General features: G+C 55.8%; 1 protein-coding gene across 1 annotated transcript in view; it reads right to left on the bottom strand.

The window, feature by feature from the left end:
• NLGN3 (neuroligin 3) overlaps positions 1-24,222 on the bottom strand; it is a 38,217-nt gene extending 13,995 nt beyond the window's left edge. The window contains 3 exon segments of the mRNA XM_032702495.1: positions 5,112-5,171; positions 6,271-7,001; positions 24,079-24,222. Coding sequence (XP_032558386.1) covers positions 5,112-5,171; positions 6,271-6,748 — 538 coding nt within the window. The 5' untranslated portion in view covers positions 6,749-7,001; positions 24,079-24,222.
• Between the last annotated feature and the right edge of the window lie 1,321 nt (positions 24,223-25,543).

Here is a 25,543-nt window from a genome sequence, read left to right as displayed (position 1 = left end):
GGTGGTGAGGTGGAAGAGCAAGTCCTTCTCTTTTGCACAGAGCACAGGCAACTCTGAATTCACATGAGGCAGAACGAGAAGAAAACCTTCCTGCCAGAAAGGACAGGAAAGTTCTAGAAGAGGTGATCTGGGGAGGTGTTTAAGACCAGGTGAGACACACCACCAGGAAGAGGCAAGGTAGAGTTGCTCCTGCCCAGGGCAGGGATGGATCAGCTGTTTCCTGTGCCATCCTGATCTTCTCCAACTCAGAGCTCACCTCCCGACCTACCCCCGCTGTGCTCCAGCCCCACCTCCTCACCTCCTGCTTCACCACCCAACCACCCCCTGAGCATCTCACATCATTCTCCTCTTTTCACCCAGCACCACGCCCCATCCCTGTCACCTCTCACCCCAGCACCTCAACCCCAGCATTCCCCCTTCCTGCTGCCTCCTTCCTGCTCTCCCTCCCCATCCCACCCCCCAGCTCGGCTGGGCGCGTGCGGCCGCTCAGCCTCTCTGCAGGAGGCTGCAGGCTTGACCTGCTGTGTCTTCATTAGGAAGAGCTGCAAGCCCAGAAAGCACTTAAATGACGAAGTACTCATGCAACATTTGCTAACCGGTGCTACGTGCCAACCTCTTGGTACTGCTAAGGGATAGGGATTTTTCTCTAATGATGACCACAGGCAGTGAGCCTTCATCACACCGTGCTGCAGAGCTGAGAAGCTGATCACAGGCAGCTGGAGATCATTTTCCACTGCCAAAGGCCCTGGTGCTTTTGAACCCCTGAGAACAGCCAGGCTGCAGCCCTCCAGCCCAGTCTCCTTTAGGGGGCAAAGGTCTCCATGAAGATGAGGGTGGAGGAATCAGCTATGAGGACCTGTCAGGCTGTAAGAGAGGGCAGTGGATAACATCTCTATGACCTGAGCAACTGTTCTGGCTGATCAGGGAGGGATCCAGCTGGAGACTGCTGCTGCAGAACTTAGAGATGGCTGGGACAAGCCTAAAGCACCCTGAGCTTCAGGCACCACAGAAGAGATGGCAGAAAGCAGCACTTGGGGAGCTGAGCAAAGCAGGAGCACAGTGATGCAGGCCAGGGCAGAGGGGAACGGCAGGGGCATGTGTGTGGCAGAAGCAAAGCACGAGCCTTACCCATCAGCAGGAAGGTTCCAGGCTGGCTGGGGTTATGGCCAACACAGACTGTTGTGACCAAGTGGGCTTTTTACCTCTTGCTGCAATGTTCACCTCCAGCACAAGCCACCGATGCCCCACAGCTCATGAGAGCAATCACAGCTTCGCTTCCCTCGCCCACCCCTTGCACTTTGCTCCAATATCTCCTTCCACTGTCTACTGACATGTTCAGGGACACCCATCCCAGGAGATCTTCCTCTGCACTAACAAAGGCCACCATGCAGAGCCCTGCAGCACCTACTCTCATGGGGATGGGCTAAAGCCTGTGGATTCACAGCTGGAAAAACCAAAAAGGCTGGTGGCTCATTCTCCTTACCCATCAAAAACACCCTCCACTAACCCAGTGTAAATGTCTGTTGTGCCACTTCACTTTAAGCTGACTGGGAAGTGACATTGTTCAGGCTGATAGGAAGGATGCATATACTCTTATCTAAAGGCTCTAGAAAGATTTAAGTTCAAGTTCAGTAAAAAATAAAATCACTTCCCCCAAAACAGGGCCAGCCACACTGGATTTATGCTATCTTAAGTAAACCATACCAACAGCACTGACACCAGTGCAAACAGGGATAAAGGAGGGTGAGGCTTCCTTGGAGGCTTCATTCTCACCATGGTATGGATAACACAAGAGCAGCAGCCTGAGCTGTCATCTTTCCAGATACAAAAGTCTGTTCAGGGTGCCTGTAGGCAGCTCCAGCATCCTCTTCTCCGTGCAAGTGGGGCACCCACTCCCACAAAACAGCCACGATGCCTCAGGGAGCAGGAGCTGTCTGATGGCTACGTGCACCCAAAGGTGCACCTGCCGCTGGCCACACCACCTCAGCTGCTCCTCCAGGAGTGACAAGAAACTGGACCAAGACTGATGCAGCTGTTGAACTTGCTGCTGCACAACCCCACAGGAAGGGGTAACTCTGCTGGGACCTTCCAGCCACCAGCCCTTGCTCCAGGACTGCAGCATACCTTGGTGCTGCCCAGCCCCTCCCTGTCCCGGAATGATGCAGAGGAGTTATTTCCATCCTTGAGCGGACTCGGTAAAAGCACTGCATCTTCTCACGCTCTGCTGCCTCCACCAGCACAAACACCTACCCTCACCTTTGCAAATCATTCCCCAGAGTGGAAGCAGAAGCACCAGGGCGGTGGTCTGCTCAGCCAGCTCTGCAGAGCAGCAGGCTTTGAGGGGGCTGGGGAGAAGCTTCCAGCAAGGGAGCACTGCAGGGAAGCCTCAGCCAGTACTTGGGCAAATCCCCTTCTTGGAGAGCAGTGGAGAAGCCACAACGCTTTTCCCACAGAGCAGCTAAAGCACATCCTGAGCCCAGGAGCTGCTGGGAGCTCCAGCCACCCTCACACAGCAGAGGAAGACACTGGACCTGCCCATTGGTCTCTGCAGCATCGCAGGCTCTGCACAGCCCCAGCCAGAGAGATTTGGGCAGTCGCTAATGAAAACCGGGGAGGGCTGCTGAGTGCAGGGCAGCCACATTTTTTTCCCCTCCAAAAATGACATCCACCTCCTCATGCCCTGCAGCAAGGCTTGCCCAGGCTGCTGGTGAAGGGAAGGGAAAATCATCCTGGCACCTGCCACAGCCAAGCACAGGCTGGAAGTGTTGGCAGAACAAAGCAAAGGGCAGAGCTGCGTTTTGCACATAGGTACTGTATGGTGTGTGTGCATGTTTGTGTGTGTACATGGTCTTTGGGTGGGCAAGGTTATTTTCACAGCAAAACCTGAGCCTCAGCTGAGCCTCAGCGCTCTCAGCTCCCCTGGCACCATGCATGGCTAGTTATTCTCAAAGCACCACTGGCCTGTCTTGCTCCCAGAGAAAGGACCAACGTGTGTGGAGGAGACTGGCATTTAGGAAATTTCCATGCAGGAAATTACTGTGGGCAACTGGGCGGGGAAACAGGGGTGTTTTTCTGTCCCAGAGATAAACTATGATAAATTCTCAGACCTCTGTCTGCTATGAAATACATTGAGCTTAGGGGTGGCAGAAATCATGAAAACTCCAGTAAGGTGGGAGCATTTTCAACCACCAAAATACTGTTCTGCAAGAGGAGAGCTCATCACTGTTCATATGTTGCCTTAGAAATTATAATCATGAATATTCCAGAATGAGCCAATCTTCAAATTTTCAGCCCAAGGAAATCAGCACTGCAGGTACATTATCCTCACCCCAATCATTACTAACTCAAGACATACGATAAGAGGCGGAGGAGCCTCTGTGTCTCATCACAAGTGACTCAGTTAATTCAAGCCAATGGCCACCAGAGCCTGGCTGGAGCTGAAGAGCACTGCCAGTGTCTGGGTGCTTTAATTCCTGGTACATCACACCTGGATGCCCAAATGGCCGGCACGGGGGATCCGCTGGTCCGTCCAACAGAGCCCAGTGGGGGCAGTGGGAATGTCCCCCAACAGCTCTGCAGGAGGTGGCCAGAGGCAACTGCAGATGGGCTGCAGAGAAACCCTGCCCATGAGCAGTGCCAGCGGGAAGGGAAAACCAGACGAGCACACCCAAGGTGTTTGGCCATGCCTTATATTGTCCCCTTCTCCAGCCATAACCTGGACCCTGCTTCCCTGGCCCTGTCTATCGGGCTGGGGGTGGCGGGGGTCTGCCAGCCCTGGCAGCCGGTGGGAGGGCCGGGAGAGGAAGCGCTTTGAAGTGGCTGGTGATCACTGGCACAGCCGGCTCCGGAGGCAGCGTGCAGAGACTCCCTAATGCGCCAGCCCTTTCAGGGGCAGCCTTGGCACTCAGAGAGATGGCGTGTGAATAGCCAGGACAGCAACAGGAAAAGCAAAGCAAAGAAACCAAACAACAGAACTGGGGGAAACGGCTGGAAGGAAAGCGCTCCCCAAACCTCCAAGCCCAGCTGCACTGGCCCCGACAAACCCAGGGGTGCAGGGAGGCAGAGGTCGGGATGCAGGGACCCTGCTGTCACAGGATACCCAGGACAGCAGCCTGTGCCGGCCAGACACCCTGTACTGAGCCTTTCAGAAGAGCTGGGCTGCCTGACTGTCCCCACGTTCATCTTTGGGATGCACAGAGCAGCCAGCTCTCCCTGTCTGCAAGGGGGCTGTGTGGTGGGATGGGTGAAGCACCACGTCTGATATGGGGCTGAGCCAGCTCCCATTTGCACATCTCTACTCTCTGGTCCATGCCACTGGTTGGGAATACAGGATCACTTAGGGGCAATGGGGGAAGCTCAGCTGAGGCAAGGCAAAGCAGAGAGGTGTCTGAACTGGAGGAGCTCAGCTTACCACGGTACAGCCAGGGCTCAGGGAGAATGCTGTGCCATGGGCTGGAGACCAAATCCTCACTGGCAGGGCTGGCACAGGCATGGGGGTGTGAGCAGTGGGGAGCAGCCTTGGCAGGAACAAGGGCTGGGGCACAACATGGCATGATTTACACAGCCAGGAGAGGTTTTATGTTTTTAACCAAGAAACTCCGGATGCAAAATGACCAGGGATGGAACTGGGGAAAAGCTCAGCTCAGGACAGGATGCAGTCCCCCATCACACAGGCCCTTCCCTGAGCAAGTCTGTACACCCCCAATGGGGGATGCACCCTAAGGGATGGGTGCATTTAAGTGCTACCTGCCATCAGAGGCTACCCCTCATACCCAGAGGCTGGGAGGCTGTTGGTGCCAGTGGGATGAAGGTGGGAAGGCAGGCTCAGCCCAGGAGGAGAAGCTGTTCTGAAAGGCCTGGAGCAACATGAGCATCGTCATGACCTGACCCCAGACCTGTACTCCCAGCTGGCCAGAGCATCCGTGGGACTCCTCCCAGTGGGAAGTGGGGGGTGGCAGGGTGGGCTGCTTGGAGGGCCCACAGCCTGGGTGGCGGCACAGAGAGGTGCCGGAGGAGTGTGCTGCAGGCCAGGGGCCAGACAGGCACCCCCTCACTCTCACTCTCTCTCTCTTTCCTCTCTGTGCCTCTCTGCCGGTCGGCTTGCTACATACCTCCTTTCCTACATATTTTCTTGTTGGGCTTTCGGGTGCATTCCTTGGAAATCCGTTTTACTGTAAAATGAATAAAAGACTACAAAATAACAGGAGGCTCCACTGGTGGGAGTGGGCATGCAATCACAACCACGCTGCTACCCTCCCGCCGCCCCCGGGACCGCGGGAGGTGGGGAGGGAGCGTCGCCATGGGAGGAAAACTCTGGGCCAGCCGTGCTGGGCGGGAAGGAAGGCATGATGCATTCCGTGGCCAAGGGCCCCAGAGACACAGGAGTGGAGCCAGCCAGCCTGGGAGAAGCCACTGGCCTGCCAGGCTGCTCTGTTGTGCACAGCAGACCCACTGCGGGTCCCTTCCAGCCCGCTGCAAATCCCTGGGGGCTTCCCGTTGCGGTGAGGCTGGGGCGGACACACGGGCAGGCACTGCCTCCTCTGCCCTCTACTTACAGTTCAGGTGGGATCCCCTACAAAGGAAAAGGTTAGACAAGGAGGCACCCAGCACCGCTCAGCCTCACCCCAACAGGACCGTGCCCCACGGGTCCCCAGCACCCCAGGCTCATCGCTCTGCCGCTGTCCCACCGGCGGACGGAGGAGCAGCCAAGCGACGTGTCTGCCAGTGCCCCCCAACCTCCCATCCATACCAGGGCCCAGAAAAGGGCTCTGTGGCCCCTTTCTTGCTGGAGCATCTTCCCAGGGAGAGGCAGAGAGTGTTCCTCCCAGCCGCAGCCCACGCCCACAACTAGCGCATGGACCTGGGGAGGGTGGGAAGCAGGGAGGAAGGACGAACTCGAACCAACTCAAGACAGAACCTGGCACTCGGCGCCTGGGGAGCACAAATCAGCTTGTCACTCTGTGGATCTGCGGTCAGAGAGTCGGATTCAGATTTAGCAATACAAGAGAGGAACCTGTGACGATGCCATGGAGGTGGAGGGGTGGGACCGGGAGGCGTGGAGGAGCAGGAGCACGCGAGACAGAGATGGCAGCTGAGGGCAAGAGGGCAAGCTGCGTGGCCAGAGAAAGCTTTCCACAAACAGACAGCATGCTGCAGGGTCCACAACCACATGCTTCAAACACAACACCCAGGTGAGACCAACCACTGCTGGGGAGGGGTGGAGTGACCCCCTCCCCTCGCCCTCCTGCGGTCACCCCAGTGGGGACTCACCATCCTCCGTGGGGATGTAGATGTTGAGGTACAGACAGTCCTCGTTGGGGTCCTGGATGTATGTGGCCACGATATCCAAATTGGAGGTAAACCAGATGGGCAGCATGATCTCAGGAACGGCGTTGTGGATGTTCTGGGGGCAGACTGGTGAGAAGTGGGTAGCGTTCCTGATGCCTGACCAGGACGGTGGTGGCTCGGGGGGCATGAATCTCTTCTCCCCGACTGGGGGGGCAGCATAAGGAACCCCCAGGTACTGGTCCACAGGCCCCAGAATCTCACTGGGCAATGGCACACGCACCCCTCGTAACTTCCCATAGTGTGTGTTGACAGTTGGTGAGTAGACCTGGCCCTCCATCTGCACAACCATCGAGGCAAAGCTCAGGACCCAGAGGGTGAGACGCAGGTCCCAGCTGGCCACCAGCTCAGGCACTTGGAGAACAGGGGGGAAGAGAGGGCTTCTCCAGAGTATCAGCCACATTGTCCGGGAGAAACAGCACCAACATCCAGGCCTGAAGCTCCTGGGGCGAGGGCTCAGGGCATCCCCATCACATCAAGCCTCCGATTTGCCCGCTGGGAACACACGGAGCAGGAGAGCCGGGAGTCAGGAGCATGCAGCCCAGCCACACCTTCTGCTGGGTGAGTCGGGAGATGTGCCACTGGCTCCTCACAGCCTCCCAGCTGCCCGCTGCTGCCTGCCTGCCAATGGCCCAGCCTGGAGGTGACTGCTGATACTGTGGAGAGATGGAGGGAATTAACAGCAGACTTGCTCTGGGAAGAGTTGAAGAGCTGCAGAGCAGAAGGAGCCAGGATCCCTAGCTGACCCTCCCACCCATGGGTGCTCATTGGCTCTGCCACTACCCAAGCAGGTGGCTCTGGGAGCTGGTAAATGTGGGCAGCACAAGTGGAGCATCTGCAGACACACGGACTGTGCCTGCCTGTGCCTGCAGAGCCTGTCCCAGCACTCAGGGGCCAGCCCTGCCCCTTCCCCTGCCCTGCCCAGGTGATCCCCACAGCCGTCCTGGGCAGCAGCACTATGCCCCCACCCCATGCTGCAGGAGGGTATCAGCAGCAGATTATGGGTGCCAAGATAAGCAGGGCAGTGCCACATCCCTCCCCACAAGGAGCCTGTTGGACACCACTGGTGCCAAGCACGGCCCTGGCACAAGAGCCCACTGTCATCTCTCATCTCCCGGCTGAGGTGGAGCAGCCTGGACTCACAGACCCTGCAGCCTGTGCTCCTTGCCTGGGCTGCTTGCTTCCCCGTTCAGGTGCTACCACCTCACCTCATACACCCGAATAACAGACCCACGCGTCCTACCAGGCACCCATCTCACCCACACACACGCTCTCCACCAGCTTTCCCCCTCCACGTGCCACGGGCCGAAGCAGCAAGACCCCAGGATGGGAACAGCCACAGTGCTCCTGGGCATCTGCCCTCCCTCCCACCCGCTCCCTGCCCCGGCTGCCTCCGGGGCAACCCTGGGGAGGCAAAACTCTGCTCCCACATCCCCCCCAGCCGGGCTGGCAGCATCAGGGGGAGCAGCTGTGGCAGCCCCCGTGGGGCCCGCGAGAAAAGGAGGGCACTGCAGATGGGGACCCGCGGATGTGTGTCAGCGAGCAGCGCTCCTGTGCCAGGGAGCCCTCGCCGGAGGCTGTGTGGATTCTCAGCGCTCTGCCCTTCACCTCCCGCACCGCCTGTCGCATTCAGGGCTTATGTAAGTGCCCCCCCGGCTCCCCCCGACAGCACCGCCGCTCCCGGGGGACCCGGGCAAGGGAAGCCGCCGGGGCTGCACCCTCCCGGTGCTCCCCTCACCCCGGCGGGGCGGGCACGGCATCAGCGGGCGGCCGGCTCCGCTCCTCGGTGGGCGGATCTGCAGCCGGGTCCCTGCTAAAAGGCACGGCTTGGTGGCGGCTGAGAGGATGCTGGCTCGTCCTCTCTCAGCCACATGTCCTCACCCTGGGAGAGACGGCAGCGGTGGTGAGGCACCTCCGTTTTGCCCCAGGGCATCCTCTACATGCCCACCCGGTATATCCCTCCCAAGCTCAGAGGGGAGCAGAGTTGCCTTGAAATTATTGGAGCACAAAATAAGGGCTGTATGCAGATGGGAGGATGCAGCTCTGGTGGAGGTTCAATTGGGCAGGGATTCCACAAATGGAGAACACCTCATCCAGCGAGGAAAATCAGCAGGAAAAAAGAAACAAAACCACCACCAAAAAAACCACCCCAAACCCTCCAAACAAACAAATAACCAAACAAACAAACAAACAAACCCATAAGAAACCCCCACCAAAACACAGCACAACCAAGAAACCCCACAGAAGGTGTCTGAAATCTGTACTGCACATGTGCAGGCAATTCACTGCTGGTCATTAAGGAGATGGGCCCATGCTGTGCCTGCCCTCCAGATATGCCCAGAGAACTCAGCAGGCTCAGAAATCAGGGTACGACAGTAAAAAAACACTCAGCCCAGAAAATCATGTTACTGCATTCAGCCCACCCGAGTAGCAAGGCCTCACAGGGCTGGGCATGCAGGCACCCTTCCAGAGCCTGCAAAGGGACAGCAGGGAATGCCAGACAAGGAGAGCAGTACAGCTGATTAAGAGAAACAGTCACAACACTGCCCCATCCATGGCACAGGGATGACCTGAGGGCTGAGCTATCATGGCTGGGGCTGATCCTGCTCTCTTTCTGACCCCCATCATTTCTGCACATTATTCCCCTCCACCTCTTCCTGCCCTACTGGGCAGTGACAGAAACACACCCAGCAGGAGCGTGGCACTGCTGCATTATCCCCCAAAAAGATGCCAAAGCCTAAGAAATAAAAGCTGTATCGAGGGACAGAAATACAGCTGAGGCACCCAGAGACCCCAAGCTCAGCTCTGCCCACCACTGCTGGAGCTGCCTCTGCAGCACAATGCCTTGGCTGCTCTGCTCTGCCTGCAGCTCTGGAAGAAAACCATCATTCATCCAGTATTCCTTTCTGCAACGCTCCTCCTTCAGCAGAGAACTGGCCTTTGCCTAACAGTGACATCCCAGGAGTACAGTGCTGGCTCGGGACCCCCAAAGCTTTATCCCCAAGCGGGAACTCGAAGATGCTTCACACCCACTGCTCTGCCTGACATAGCTGGAAGGCAAACTGCCCAGTGCAAATCTTCTGCTCAGGTTCCTTCAGGTACTGCAGGTTAGGATAAAGCCAATTATTAATGACTGTCATATCTAATTTGTATGACTGGAAGCTACAGGCAGCTTCCAGTCTTTATGTTAGTGCATACAGTGCTCCCCGCAGAGCCATTTCAACCGATCCGTCATCATTTTCTGTCTGCAGGAACACCACAGCCCTGCCAGCAGTGGCTTATCAGCTGATTTCCCAGCTCCAGAGCTTCCTCAGGGCTTCAACCACACGCTGCCATGGGCACTGCTGCTCCACCAACTCCTCCAGCCAAGCAATTTCGCGGCACCAGGCAGTGCCACTACACAGCTGCCCAGCTGGGCTGTGCACACCAGTCACAGGGCTGGATTCACAACCCACTTTGCATCCACGGAGTGGCTGCACACCCAGCATAACCACCCTCTCCTGACACAATGAAGAATCTCTTTTCTACAAATCACAGCAAAAAAAGGCTTCTTCTACAGCTCCTCAGAAATACATTATCATGATATTCCTTTGGGTTTTTGTTTAATCCTCTTCCATCATTCTTTTAATAGCTTTTAAAAAACATGGAAATCTGAAGATAAAAAACATAAGCTAAGACAGAATTAAAGTTCCAAGTACACATCCTTAACTTTAGCAAAATGATGCTACAGGACTTAAAACTGCCTCCAATTATGAGTTTTACAAAGCACGAGGCACAGAGGTGAGTTATGTTAGCTACAGCCAAACATGTTCAGATGTGGAGATGCACAGTCAAGGCCCAGCAGCCCTAATGTTACCCTGGAGAGCCACAATGTCTTAACATTCAAATCCAGATCACGGTATTTTAACATTTGTAATTCCGCATTTGGTTCCATCATTTTTTAAAGACTCTTTCCCTCCATCTGCCCATGTCCCTGCAGCACAGAATAAAAGGCACCCAAACAATCTCAGTGACATGTTTCTAAAGCCTTCCTATGTTTGGATTGTTTTTCAATTACAACCCCAAAAAATGATGCAAACCCTATATCTAGAATTCCCTGGGTTTCAAATGCCTGATTTGGGATGATTACAATACCCCTGTAACACATCTGATACCCTCACATTGCTGTTCTGTGCTCTGCGCTTTCTGATGTAACTTCATGTTAACATAACATTTAGGATGGGAATTTAGCCTTAATTTAATACTGACAGACTGCCATGAGAACCCAAGCTTAGCCCCCTTCACTGTGGGCTGTTGCATGTGCCTTGCATTGCTGCCTGCTGCCTCAAAAGCTCTTAAGCTTCCCCTTTGGTCTTTCAAAGCATGCAAAACAACTGGAAGACCCGAGAAAGGACATTTCATCCAGGGAAGCAATTCCCCTCACATCCCATGGGAGGTGGGAGCAAAACTTTCCCAGTTTTGCCGCCTACAGCACTCTCGTTCTTCCCTCCAGCAGTGAAGCCAAACGTGTTCCCCAGCGAAGATGGGCTGCAGAGAGGCAGCCAGGAGCTGTGCCTGCCAACTAGAAGTGAAACCGGGCTGGGCTGGGCAGATACAGCCAAACTGGGAGTGCTCAGACGGGCACACAGTGAGAAGCTGGAAGGATAAAGACTCCACAGGCATCCCAGGTCGCTCTGCCAGGCCGCTGGTGGGTGAGCGGAGGAAGTGAGGCTGCTGGCTGTTAGGGATGTTATTCATGTGCTTCGGAAAACAAATGCTCCATAGGTATTTCCACGGCCACACTGTCTGCCAGACGGCTTCCTCCTCAACAAAGAGACGCTCTCCATGGAAACCTGGGCGAGTGGGATCCTCTGGAAGCCTCTCTGGCAGATGCATATTCAGGCATCTCAACACCAGCCAGACAAGCCGGATCCACACCTCCTCTGGCAGATGGCCGAGGAGATGTGAGCAGACAGCCTGCTCTCATATTGGACCCTTCATCAGGGCCCAGCCTCCTGCCCTGGAGCACTTGGGCTGACACAACCCCAGGCTCATCACACTGATATTGTGGCTCTATGTCCCGTGTGGTACAGAGCCAGGACAGACCTCAAACCACCCAGCTGGCACGGATGGATGATCTCCTTCCAACAGGGTGTCCCACTGCACCCTCCAGCCACTCTGCCTTGTGCAGCTCTGCTCACCATCTGAGCCCACTATATTTTAATGAGAGGTAACTGGGGGCCAGCCCATGCACCCCAGAACAAACATGCACCTGGTAAACAGCATTAGAAACCTCTGCCTCCTCTTTCCCAGGGTGACTGAGCTCCAAACCCTTCCACCAGCCTTTGCTCCTGGAGCTCAGGCTGGTGCTCAGCTCTCAGGCAGCAGCAGCTGCCAGATGCACTGCCCACCCTGCCAGCTTCTCTCCTCCACTGGGCAGCAACCCCAGCTCTCACCCAGTCCCATCCCACCTGGGCTACAATGCTGCAGAAACCCCATAGGAAACCCTGGGGAGCACAGAAGCTGCAGCACAACTGGGCTGTGTCCATGTGTCCCAGAGGCTCCTCACGAGGATCCCTCTGCCTGCAGGTCTTGGCTCACACCCTCTGATGCTTGTGGCTTGGGTCAGTGCTTAAGGATAATACTACAAAGTTGGTGGTTCATGGATTGTGCCCAGTGGGTCTTTCTGACCCATTCCAGGTTACCCATCCATGCCACAGACAGATGTTTTCTGGTCCCACAGCACTGTGGGGGCAATTCCCAGGACTTCAAGTCCGTCACAGAGCTGGTGCACAGTAATAGGTGTTACGCTGAAAGGCACATGTAGGGTTTCAGAAAGGTCTGCCCTGCTGCTGCTACTGTTCTGCTTTTCCATGAGTGACCTAAAGGACAGTATATTTCAGAATCTGCACATGGCATCCAGCACTTTGGAGGCCGGGATGGGAGTTTGACATGCTCCTGACAGACTGGCTGAGAGATGATGGGCAGGGCTGTAAGATATCGGGAGGTAAAAAATTGCACAAATAGACCATGGAAGAAAACATAGCAGCATTTCTGCCACAAGGGTCATGAGGGCTACAGGAGTACAAACTGAACGTGAGCCAGCATATCATTGCCACAAAAAAAGGCAAGTACAGTAGGATGTGTGAAAAAGCCAGCTTACACGTGAAGTAATTACTCTGCTCTCCTTTCAGCTCATAAAGACACACCAAATAATTATATTGTTGTCTAGAGAACCAGTTCATTCCCCAAACTGAGAGAGGCCTGGGAGGCCAGCAAGATCACCAAAAAGCCTTGGACAAAAGTCTGGAAGAGTGGAATTAGTCTAGACAAGACAAGTCAAAGGACACAATTTTATAACATGTAAAGGCCACTGCAAAAAAGTTCAGAACACTCTGCCCTTTCGTGCTAGGTAGGAGACACATTCATATTCAGAAAGGAGAGTCAAGCGTACACCAGGAAAAGTTAAAGCACCCCATGACTGTCTGCAAAGGGTGGTACATGACAGATGGATGTGACCCCCAACATCCCCTCCAGCCCAGTCCCTGCCCTCATTCGTTCAGCATTTGTCACGGGCTGGGCACACAGCAGCCACCTTGGCCACAAAGCCTTCAGCATTTAGGATGCTCTGACAGAGCAGAGCACACACGGAGGAGGCTTTCCAGCACCACGGAGCCCAAAACACCTGTTCTACACAGTGCCAAGGTCTCTCCCAGAATCCAGTGTCCCCACTCTCCTCCTGAGGCACATCTGGAGCCCCCCTCCCCCCGAATACCGAGACACCACAGTCACTCTAATGGGACAGAAGGAAAAACAGTTACAAACCTCACCCTCATTTGCCTAAAGTGCAGGACACGTCCCTGTGACTTGCCTTTCCTGGCTCCTACTCACAGTCCCACCAATATTTAAAGCAAGCTGAATGTCAGAAACCTATGAGACACTCCACTGCACATCCTTTGCCCTGGGGAGAGGATAAGAGACCACGTGAGAAGTGTCACTTAAGCTCCTCAATGCTGCAGGAACATATGTGGGACAGAAGCTCTTTGACAACTCCCAGACACATGCCAAAATCCTCGAGAGCTCCATTCAGAACAGAAGAATGTTACTCAAAATCCCTAGAAACAGACAATTTGAAGAGCCACTTCTGCTGTGGTGCCAATGGCCTCCTGCTGCAATATGGCCTGTCCCCATTTGCTCCATGGCCTTTAATGAATCCTTCATGAAATAATCAAGCCCGACTTGGGAAGGGCACCAGGGGCAAAGCAGACCTTTCTCTTGCCCACATTTCAGCCTTTCCAGACATTTTTGGTGTTGACTGCCAGCACGCTGTTCGATGCCCGGCTCCAGAAGACATGCTACCCAGCAGGTGAGACAGCCTGGCTCATTTCCAACTCCTGTTTAGCATCAAGAGTTCCAAAAATGGTGGAGGTTACTCAGTGTCACCGAGCTGTGACTGGTGATGCTGCTGAAGGACAGCCAGTGAGCATTGCAGCAGGGACAGCGTTGGGGTCAGCTGATTCCGACACCAATACTGCTGATTCAAGAAGAAGGTGGCCACTACAGAGGACCCAAGGACAACTGTGTTTTGAAAGCCTGGACGCTTTTGGAGTGGGCTACATGCTCACCTTGAGTTGGTTTAGATTTTGACTGACCTTCCCACTCAGTGCTTCCCAGGAGCCTGGTGAAAAGCTGACAGGGCCATGTGGCACAGCCAGCAGCTGCTGTGTGAGCAGGAGGAGGCTCTGCCAGGACAGGAAGAGGGGAGTGGTAGCAGCCTCTCGGTGGACAGTCAGGTTCCCACGTGGCTCAGGGATAGCTGCTGGAAGTAGGCTGTTGAGTGCCACGTTCTGGATAGAAATAATCTGGATTATCTCACGCTACGGCTTTCCTGACCCCAGCATTAAGAAGCGGTGGGAGCTTTTATCTCCCTCACCTTGCTACTCGCACAGTTTCAACATACAAACGCCTGTCTGCAGGGGCAGAGGTTAACGAGATCTACCGTCCGAACGCCTGCACAACTCACTGGCAGCGAAGGAAGGGCCTGACTCAGCCCAGAGGATCGCAAAGCCCCGGGACCCCCCGCGACCGGCAACATCTGGGTGTGGCATCGCTGTGTCCCGGTGTGGAGGGACCGATCGCGGCGGGGCGGGGCTGCGGGATGTTCCCGGAGCATCTCCCGCCCGGCGCCCCGCGGGAGCTGTCCCGTCAGCACCGCACCGGGACCGGCCCGCCCAGCGAACCGCACACCCCATCACCAGGACCAGTGGAAGGGCAGCTTCCTGAAGAAGGGAATTGGAGAGGGAGGTGCTGAGCTCTTCTCCCTGCTACCCAGCGACAGGACATGAGGGAAGGGTTCAAAGCTGCAAGGGGAGGTTTACACTGGGAAGCGTTTCTGTACAGAAGCATTTCTGTACAGAGAGTGTTGCCAAACACTGCAACAGGCTTCGTAGAGAGGTGGTCGATGCCCCAAGCCTGACACTGTTTGAGAGGCATTTGGACAACGCCCTTAACAACATGCTTTAACTTTCGGTCAGCCCTGAATGGGTCAGGCAGTTGGACTAGATGACCATTGTAGGTACCTTCCAACTGAAATTATTCTATTCTATTCTATTCCATTCGAAACAGTGCTTCACAAATAAATGGCAGCATTACTCCAGCGCTGGCTTTGAGCAGGCAGGTGACTGACAACACAAAAGTGCATCCACAGAACTCTGGAATTTCCAGACGAGTACTCAGAGGAGCAAACTGACAGACAATCTGCTTTCAGCAAGCCCTTGGCACCAGCACAAAGTTCATGCCAAGACAACTTGCTCACTCTCCCACACATCACACAAACACACCAGGCACCTACTTTAAGGCAATATAATCTCACTCACAAATCTGTGATCAACACTCCACAGCTAGCGACTGGAGTGCAAATCTCACCCAGTGCAGAGAGAGCTGACTGCACAGGCAGCATTCCCCTCACTTCCTTCTCCAGCTTTGGCAAGCTGCACACTGACATTATCCCACCTGCTCATCACCATCCCCCTCACATCTGCCAGAGTAATGCCTCCAATGTCCTCTCCCAAATAACTGCCCTGGAAACTACCATGGCTAACAGGGGCTGTTTTTAAAGTTAACATGGATCATTATGACTGAATTGTGTTAGGGAGCAATTACACAAGCACAAGGCTCTTTTCAATAAGCTTTTAAAAGTCCATGTCCAAACATGTTCGTGTTTCTTACATTAGCAAAAGCAGGTTTGAAATCTAATAAAGAAAGGAGACTTTGGTGACCCAAAGAGGCTGGCTCAATGCAATGATGCCCTCATTTCTGAAATGCCCCAATTTAAACATGAAACCCAGCAGCTAATGGAATGTCCTTCCCCCAAACTCTCTCACACTTCAGTCTCTCATCAAGCTCCTTTCTGTGCACCCAACCATGCAAAGGACATGAACCTCCTGCAACCAATTGGGCCATGGGCAATTTGCACAAAGCTCTGTCCTACCCATACCACCACCTGTGCTAAGAATGGCTCAAGACAGCTCACACATGCTCCAGGGAAAGCTGAGAAAGCATCAGTGGCTGCAGGAAGGCCGAGTGCCTGCACAGCCAATGCTTTCCACAGACCAACGTGGACTGGAGGAGGCTCTATAAATGTAAGGAGGTGGGCTGGGCAGAGAGGAACTGACTGCAGCTTAAAATACATGGACTTCCTGCAAATGCGACTAGAGAGGGTGGGCAGGGAAAAAAAAAAAACAGGAGTGCTCTGAATGGGAAGAACTACACCCAAAATAAGTTGTCAAAGTTTCATTTTTACTGACTCAAAGCCGGAAGCCAAAAATCACTTAATCAAAGGTTGCAATCCAGACAGTGGCTTCAGAGCCTCTGGCTTCAGCAGCAGAGCCAGTAAAGGATTGTTTCCTTTACCAACACCTGCCCCAACCACCTGTTTCTGCTTAACATCACTAACCCCTGCTCTTTGTCAGCTCAGCAAGGTTTTGCAGGGTAGAATTGTAAACCAGGTCATGGAAGTAATCTGGGCTAAAGGTAATGAAACCCAGGACAAAGATGAAGAAAATAGCTGGAGACAAGCAGGAACTAACTTTTTCACAGAAGCTGAAATATGACACAATAAGTTTCCTTGTGCAGAGATAAGGTTATAAGTTCTCTGGCAGTGTGCAAGCACCACCTTTCTGCACAACCTGTTTCCACTCTGTCTTGTACCACGGGACACCAAACACAGGCCCTTACCAAAGGCCAGTCTTGACTTTCTGACCATATTGCAAGTGCCCCTTTGAGGCCTAATGGCATCACCTGCCACTCCATGACACTGCAGCTTGCCTGGGGTACAGTCAGTCCTGGAGGCAAGCCAGCACTGAGGACCAGGGCACTGCTCAGTCCCAGCTCTGCCTTGGCTGGCCTGGGAGACCATGATCCCCTCCTCACAGCACTGGACTCTTCACCTACATCAGAGGGCTGCTCTCTGCAAAGCACTTGGAGGTGGGACTCCCAGCTGTGGACTGGGGCAGGAGATGGAGAGCTGTGACCACTGGTAGCAATGCACAGGTAGGACAGAGCTCAGGCCAGGGCAAGCTGCATTTGTTAATACTGTAATGCAGTATTAACAATTAACTCTGCTCCCACCAGCAAGCAGGACTCAGTGGAAACATTAGAAAGGAAAGATCCAAACGTGGAGGTGGGAAAATGCTAGAAGCACCATGGACTCCTCCATCCACACCACCATCCTGTCTGCTGCCCAGGTCCCTTTCTCTTCCAGCTGCACCGTGCTCCTCACCCCCACAGGACAGGGGAGACCATCCCAGGGCAGCACCCCTTGGCAGGGCTCCTGCCGGCAGCCGGGACCGCACACCCAGAGCCAACATGACACAGCGTCAAGCAGCCACATCCTGCAGCAGCCACTGCTCCTCCAAGGTGACGTCAGCCTCCGCAAGAGCTGGCAGGCAGGACATGCTGTGCATGCCGGCCGCGCTGCTCCCAGACACCGCCTGGATCCAGCACACGCTGTGGCCCGCGCTCCTCACCCGCTACGGTTTATCTACAAATTGAATTTCACACTTGCACGCTCCAGAGTAAGGCACAGGTGCTAGAGGAGCCACCCTCCCCCTCCACATCTGCCTTCCCCCTCGCCCCACCCTGCTGCCGAGCGCCGGCACCGAGGATAACGGTGATGGCTGGCGGCTTGTGGAGGAGCTCCTGGGCAAAGCCGCCGACACCGCACGGCCGGCACCGCATCCCGGCAGAGCTGCCACGCTCAGGGCAACGCCAGGGCAAGGGGAGCCCTGGGGCCCCTGGCACAACGGCCACCCACGTGTGCTGCTGGCACGACACAGCGTCCAAAAACGCCCATCTGCAGCTGAATAAGATAAAAGCCCATCCCAGAGTTGCTGGTTTCCCCAGAAACCCTAAAGGCTTTCCCAGGAATTCTGGAAAAACACAGATTTGCTACGTGCTCCAGTAAGCAACCTAACGAGTTTGTTCAGTTGTCGCAGCCAGAGACCACCATTATCACAGGTTGTATGTACAGCTGGCAGCTCAGACAGATGTGGTGTCAGTCCCCTTGGAAGGACCTCAGGCAGTTACTTGGTGCAGCCCAAGTCCACGACAGCCTAGGCTCAACTAAGACAAGCACCTTCCTCAGGGAGGGAAGCCTGCCCTCATCAAGGCCATTGGCCACTCACATTCCCAAACCAAAACCAAAGCTGGCGTGACTAAGCAGAAGACCATGGAAGCACCCAGGGCTGGAGAGTCAGCCTGCAGCCAGGGCAGCTCCACAAAGTCTTGCTCATGCAGCCAGGGCTCACTGAGGACTGTAGGTCAGGCAAGCCAGCAGCTAGGAAGGAAATCTATTCAAATTTAATCCAAAATGTATTTTCTATTTTCTCTTGTAAATTTATCCTCCCATATTTTCTATCTTCAAGCACAAAAAAGCAGAAAGCCTAAAACCTCTGGCAAAAAAAATCCTTTAATGTGTTTTACTGCAAATACCGCCTAGCGTTAAGAAATAAGCTGGACCAGAGCAAATCAAGCAGCCTGGGGATGCCCTGTCTCTCCAGGGGGAGCACACTAGGATGAAGCAGGCCACATGGGCATGCTGCAAGGACCAGCAATGCCAAGACAAGTCAAGTGCCCAGTGCCAAGACGGCTCTCGTGCTCCCTGCTGCTTCTCAGAGGTCCCCGAGCACAGCTCTGCCTCAGCATAAGCCCACTTTGGGGCATCGCTCCTGAGGGACACAGGAGGAGGCTTTTGTTACAAAGAGCAGGGAACCAACTGACTCCTCTTAAAGTCCTGAGTGTCAAAGTACAGCAGCTCCCTGCCCAAGTCTGCAACCTCACATTCTCATCAAGAGAGCCCAGTGGCAACAGAGACCAAAATGACAACGAGACAGAAACAGAGATCGTTTCTGTCTTGAGGCACAGCTGCTATCCAAGGGAGATTTCAGACCGTGGTTGCAAGGACACCCTTGTGCTGTCTGGATACTTCTCTCAGCCCTCACCTCCTGGAAGTCATGAGGATGGGAAACAGCATCCATGAGCAACAGCCTTGGTTGACCTCATCCTGCTGCCCTCCAACCAAAGCCCACTGGGACTGCTAGATCCCCATCTCATCCCTGCATCCTCCTCTCCAAGTCCACTTCTCCCACAAAAAGCAAACCTCTCCTAAGCCAAGGCTCACATCTCCCTGTTGTCCTTGCATGTCTCTGGACTGCTCAGGAGCTGGGGAACAGGACTCTCAGCATCCCACAAATGCCAAGATAAGGCTGAACTGGACTCTCAGTGATAGCAGGTCATGAGTCTTTTCTCGTTTGGGCATAAAACCAGAAACAAAACTGACACTGATGCTTCCTGATGTGTGTGAGAACAGGCAGAGCCAGGGGACTGGAGGAGGGGGAGATGAAGATCAGATCCCTGGAGATCCCACGTGCAGCGAGTACCAGGGAACTGGGACAACTCTAAGATGAGACTCCAGCTCTGCTGTCAGTGTGTCAGGCAGGTCCCCTGTGCCCAGGGAACCAGAGGAAGCAGAACGGTAAGGTAGCACAGGAGGAAGGGGTATTGCCTCCCATTTTCAATCCAACCGAATGAGTAGACAAAAACCCGTCAGAGGTCTCCAGCAAAAGGTCCTGAGGACAAGGTCCTCAGCAAGGCAGAGGATTGGTGCTTAGCACAGGTCCCATCTCTCCCACCAGCTGCACCTCCATCACATGGGGAAAGCATCCCACACTCTCAGCAAGCAGGCAGGACTGAGCATGCACCTCTCACCCTGTGCCAAGGAAAGTAACACAAACTGGATGGGGATAAACCCACCCTTCTTCACCAAAGCCTCCCCCGGGAGCTCCCTCCTAGCTCCACCCTCTCTGGTGGGCAAAACATTATGAAAATAATGGACCAGACCAAAGGTCCACCTTTGCTCTGTGTACTTTCTTGCAAGAAGTCAGAAGCACAAGCAATTTGCAGCTCAGTAGCTGCCCAAGTCAGAGGTGGATTTCAGTGTATTTATTGGTTCCGGGGGAGCATCTTGTCTTTCTTGAATTCATCCCATTTCTCCTGAAACCAATGTAAGATTTTGCTGTTCATGACACCTTGTCCCGAGGACTTCTGTGATTTGATAGCACATCTGCAAGAGGCAATGCCCCTCCTCCTGTTTGGCACCTCCTGCTAGCTTAATTTGATGTGACCTTGTACTTGTACAGAAATAAACAGTGAACAGTTAACCTCTATCACTTCTCTCCTGGCCTCCTGTAGACATGTCTTATCCATCTTCTGTTGTTTCTTTTCCAGTCTGAAGAGCCCTGCCTTATTTAGCCATTTTTTTGCAGAGAGGTCTTCAGACCTCTGACCATTCCTGCTGCAACTTCCAGGCATTTGTCTCCACAGTGATCTCAACGCTCACACATCTTTGCTGAGCTCCCCTGTGGGCAGTTCTAGAGACAGAGACACAGAGCAACCCCTGTCCCCTTCTCCTCCATCACTGTTCCATGAGTCCTCAAGTTGCTCAGTGGTGCCTGGAGTCATGTAAGGGTAGAGAAAACACATGAAGACAGTCTCACCTTCACAACTCCTTCAGCACTGGGTGTCAGAACCAGGACATGGACAGGGCCACTCCCATGGCGAGTGGCATGCAGACACTTTGGTCACACTACAGACTTGGGCTTCTTCTCCCACTCCTTTAGAGCAGTACCTAATGACTGCTTGATGAAGGTAAAGTCCCTGCAGCCCCTGATCACCATCAAACAGCATTCTCAGTAGTCCCCTCCTCAAGCCCATCTCAAAAGCTTCCTGACCAAACTCTTGCCAACCATCCTTGCTCTCAGAGAGCCCCAGCAGCCCAGGCCCAGACCCAAACAAGGCTCGTGCACAGTATGAGCCCTGTAACATGCTCTCTCTGCAACCTTTCCCAAACTTTGCCACCTGCTCTGCTGGCACGGCTGGAGCATCTGGCCACCAGGCAAAGCTTCAGCTCTGCTTGCCAGGCACCTTACAGGATACACTCACACTGGGATGCAGTTTGAAAACAACAGATGTTACTCCACTGCTCTGCATTTTGCAGTGTCAGGAACTAGGCTTCTTTACCAACCATCCCCCGAGCTCCTTGCCAAGGCGGTCTCAGCTCAAACAGCGCTCCCCAGCACAAAGTCTTGCTCACAGACAGCCCCTGCCAGGCAGACAACATGGCAAAAGGGATGTGACTTTCCCCACACAACTGCAAGTCTAAGCAGGAACATAAGTTCCATCATGGACTGTAATACCACTCAGACAAGCCTCCAAACAAACAGCACATAACCTCCTATCCAGGCAAAACTTCCAGGAGCTACACAAACCAGACATGACCCAGCAGCTGCAGCCAGAAGCACCCATGTCTTTCCACTGCTCCTTCTTCATACCCATTTCCTCTCAGTCAGACTTGCTCCAGGGTCTGAATGATGTGGGTTCAAACTGGCAGCTCTGGCAATTGCAGGCCCATTTATTCATTCCCCTCACACCCGCAGTGGAATCCTGCTGAGGCCAGCAGTGCACACAGTGCTGGTCACAGCCTGCTCCCTGCCCCCAGCTCTGGGGAGCATCACGTTAGGAGACCACCAGAGCACTTAGTCCACCACACAGCACCACTCAGCTCTGCCACAGTCCTCAGACCCAGCTCTCCCTGAGCGCCCTGGTACCAGGATCCAACCTGTCTTTTTCTGCTGTTGTGCCCCTGCCAGCTGGCTGTGACCATCTCCCCTCTGTGCCGACCCCAGAGCCACACAGGGACCTTGGCTGTCTTTCAAAACGCTGTCAGTGGCAGCCAATAACCACAGACCACCAGCAGAGGAATCTCTGCCTGGGATCCCACAGGGAGCTGATAATTGTTGCATCCCTGTGGCACTGGAAGTTCTAAGGACACAGAGCCAAGCTGTCCCTGCCCTGTCCCTCTGCACTCGGTGCACAGCCCCAGGATGGCAGATGCACATCCCCTCTGTGCTCTGCTGTGAGATTTCACAGGTTCCTCTGCAGCTCCACCATAACTTGTTGCCCAGGCACATGCTCCATGTCCCCATCCCCATCATTTCCCACCAACCTTACACCCTCCTACTGTTACTGGATTCCTCCAGCTGCCACCAGCACAGCGTAGCCACTCCACACTGGTCTGTCTGAGGCCACAGCTGCTCCTGGACAGCCAAGAGAGCTTCCTTTTTCCCCTGACTGCTGCAAATAAATAGCTCCTAGAAAGGAGGATACAAGAAGATGGCAGCAAACTGCTCGGGAGGCAGGAGACTCGCTGTGGCTGGGGAGGTTTAGGAGCTGGCTTAGCTGATGCTGCTTGGGAATGGTGTAGATGGAGCTTAGAGACTTGATAACCTCGAGGTCCCTTCCTTAGCAGCTGTCCTAAAACATCTCCTCCCTTGACACAAAGACAATGCCAACATGGACCTGCCACAGGATTTTTGGCAGCAACTATCTCCTTGCACTTTGCTCGTGGACTCAATGTGATCCTGGTCAAAAGACACCCGGAACGAGTCCCCGTCTGTGTTGGACCTGAATATCCAGAGCAGATCCCACAGAGAGCCAGGAACAGACAGAGCCACCACATCTTGGAGCCTCAGCACAGCTCTCTGCCAATTCTCACGCTGTCTTCTGAAGCTTTGGCAGGCCCCTGCCCTGGGCAGCCTGCACAGCAGCTCCACTCGTGACTCCAGGCTCTGGCTGCCCTCACCACCTCGCTCTTGAGCACCTTCACTCCAGCCCTTTGAGACAAATCCTCCACATGAGGTCTGGGAAGGAGACAACCCCCAGATGAAAAGCGCAGGGCAACACCCTTGGCATGGGCTCAAACTCCCCTCTGACAAGGCTGCCCTAGATGCTCATTGCTGTGAATATGGGCAGTTGGAGGCTGTGCAAGCCAGCAGCACGCACACCCTGCCAAGATGGCTCTGCAGCTCCCATTTCCTCAGCACAGCCCACGTCCAAGGGCTGCCCTGCACCTTGGCGGCTTTTGCTCGTGCTCTGGAGGTTGAGAGCTGCATGTTTGCAGGTGTCCAACCAAACTCCACATCCCGACTGCACATGTAACCATGGGCAACTGCACATGCGAGTGGCAAAGCCTCGAGCCGGCTAACTGCAAATGCAAATGTAGCAAACACATGCACAGTGCTAAAAGTGTGACCTCTAAATGTCAGCCTTTAACCATTTTGCAGACACTAGCTCTGGTGGCAGCCACCTGCAGCCTGCGGAGCAGGGAGAGGTCTGGTCCACTAGGGACCTCTGGGTGCCCAGCCCTGTGTCAGCTGTTGGCAATGGGTGTTGGGTGACCCCATGGCACAGGCACTTCCCAGAGCCAAGAGTGACCTCCTGCCTTGGCAACCAGCAGTTCCCTCTCTGAGACACATCCACCCCTTATCCGCTGGCAATGCGCCCAATTCTACAGAGCAGCCTGGGTTGCAGAGGAAGGAAGGTCTCACAGGCTTGAGCACAAAGCATGGCCAGCACGGGTGCTCATTAGCTCTCCCACAGCACCCACACATGCCCAGCCAGGAGGCATCGTCCAGCCCCTCTGCCATCACCTGAGGCCAAGCCAGCAGCAGCAGCAGGATTAGGCATCCTCAAAGGATAGAAGGAAAATCCCAGCTTTCCAGGGACTTTGTGCCAGAGCCACCTCCCTAAGGGAGTTCTGTGGCCTTGGGAAGGGCTGCCAGTAGAGGCATAAGGAGGTGTAACCACTTGGGAGCGTGTGGTTCAGAAACTGACTGGCTGGGCAAAGGCCTCAGGTCCCCCATCATTTCTCTCCCTTGCTGCTGACAGCACCAGATGCAAACCCCAGCACTGACCATCACCCACCACATCCCACTCTGTGCCTTGGAGCACAGTGGAGCCAAGTTCAGGTGAACAGTGCCAACTCCAGCCACAGTGTGCAATGCTGGAGCCACCAGCAAGCCCTGCACCCACCACCCTGCTCAGGGGCAGATGGATGGATGGGTGGGTGGATGGATGGATGGATGGGTGTCTGGCTCAGGAATGAGCACAGCCAGCACCACAGAGCCCCTGCTTGACAGCAAGCCTGCCTCCTCAGGCCCCTGGCCCAAGGGAGAAACAGGGAATGCTCTTTCACTCCAAGAGCCCGGTGGCTAATGTCATTCCCCATGCTATGCCAAATACCGAGCCAAGGGGATCTCCCGCCTGCCCTTGACCCAGGGATGCTCACACCAGCAGCCTCATGCTTGGAAGCATCAGGAGCATCCTTGCACCCCAAATAACTGAGCCCCCAGTCAGTACCCACACCACACCACAGACACCCCCGCAGCCCCGGGGAGGATCCCAATCCCTGGGGTGAGTGCGCCCGAGCCGGGACAGCGCCTGCTCCTTGCTCTGTGCTGGGTCTGACGGGCCGGGCCGAGCGGGGACAGAGCGGCCCGGCGGATGCGGGTGGGAGCCGGGTTGCGGGGCAGGGGCCGGGATGCGGGACGGGAGACGGGATGCGGGGCGGGAGCCGGGATGCGGGGCGGGAGCCGGGATGCGGGGTGGGAGCCGGGATGCGGGCCGCGCAGCTGAGGCGGGCGCACAATTCCCCCTTTCAGCACGTCGCCATGGCAACCCGCCGGCTCGCCGCGGCCGCTCATCCGGCCCCGTTAACCCTCGCCGTTACCCGCCGCCGCCGCGCTCGGCCCCACCCGTTAACCCCCGCCGCGCCCCGCTGCGACGCTCCACGCCGGGACCGCGACCGCAACCTGGACCACCTCCCGCCCCGGGAGCCCCGCCGCCCTCCCGGGGCCGCCCCCCAGCCCCGCGCCGCGGGGCCGGTCCGGTCCGGTCCCGTCCGGCCCGCGCTCCCCATCCCGGTCGGCGGCGGGCCGGGCCGTGCGGGGCCGTGCGGGGCGGGGCGGAGCGGGCGCACTCACCGTCGGGGGCGGCGGCGCGGCTGGGCCATGCCGGTGGCGGCGGCGGCGGCTGCTCCGCGCCCCGCGCTCCGCTCAGTCCGGCCCGACCCCGCACCGGGAGCGCGCGGCGCGTGCACGGCGGGGGCGGGCTGGGGAGGGGCCGCACCGCAGCACCCCTTCGCTGCCGCCGCGCTGGCCCGCACCGCCGCCCGGCACCGGCACCGGGCATCCCACGGCCCCGCCGCTGCTCTGGCCGGGCCCGGTACCGCACGCCCCGGTACCGCACGCCCCGGCACCTGCACCGCCCGGGTCGCTGCGCCGAGGGGATGCCGCACCCGCCGAGCATCGCGCAGTCCGGTACCGCGCCCTCCGGGTACCGGCACCAGCCGCGTCTGCACCCCCGCTATCCCCGAACCCTGCCCTGCGCACGGCGGCGGCACTGCCCGGCTATCGGTATTCCCACCGTCCCGACCGGGACACCTGCACGCCCTGGGGCACCCCGAACCACCCTAGAAAACTACCCTATCTGTGGGGGCATCCCGCCACGGCCTCGGACATCCCACACCATCCCGGGCATCCCAAATCCTGCCCCACTGCAGCCTGTGTCTGTCCCAGTCACTCTGCATGGGTTCCCTCCACACCGCACAGCAGCTGGAGCGCCCTGCAGCCCCGGTGTATTTCCCCACGGCCAGGGGAGGAGCCCCTGCTTCTCCTACTGCTCTGCAGTGCCCAGCGGGTCCAGGGAGGATTCAGCAGGTACCTAGTGTGGGATGTCCCATCCCAGCCTCAGCCTTGGGGCCCGGTGCAGCCTCTGCCACCTGTCCATTCCCTGCCGTGCACGGGGCTGCAGAGTATCTTCCCCT

Source organism: Chiroxiphia lanceolata, chromosome 14 (assembly GCF_009829145.1).
Source record: "Chiroxiphia lanceolata isolate bChiLan1 chromosome 14, bChiLan1.pri, whole genome shotgun sequence".
Lineage (NCBI taxonomy): Eukaryota > Metazoa > Chordata > Aves > Passeriformes > Pipridae > Chiroxiphia > Chiroxiphia lanceolata.
The sequence above is the reverse complement of the archived record's forward strand: the minus strand, read 5'-3'. Positions and strand labels throughout refer to the sequence as shown.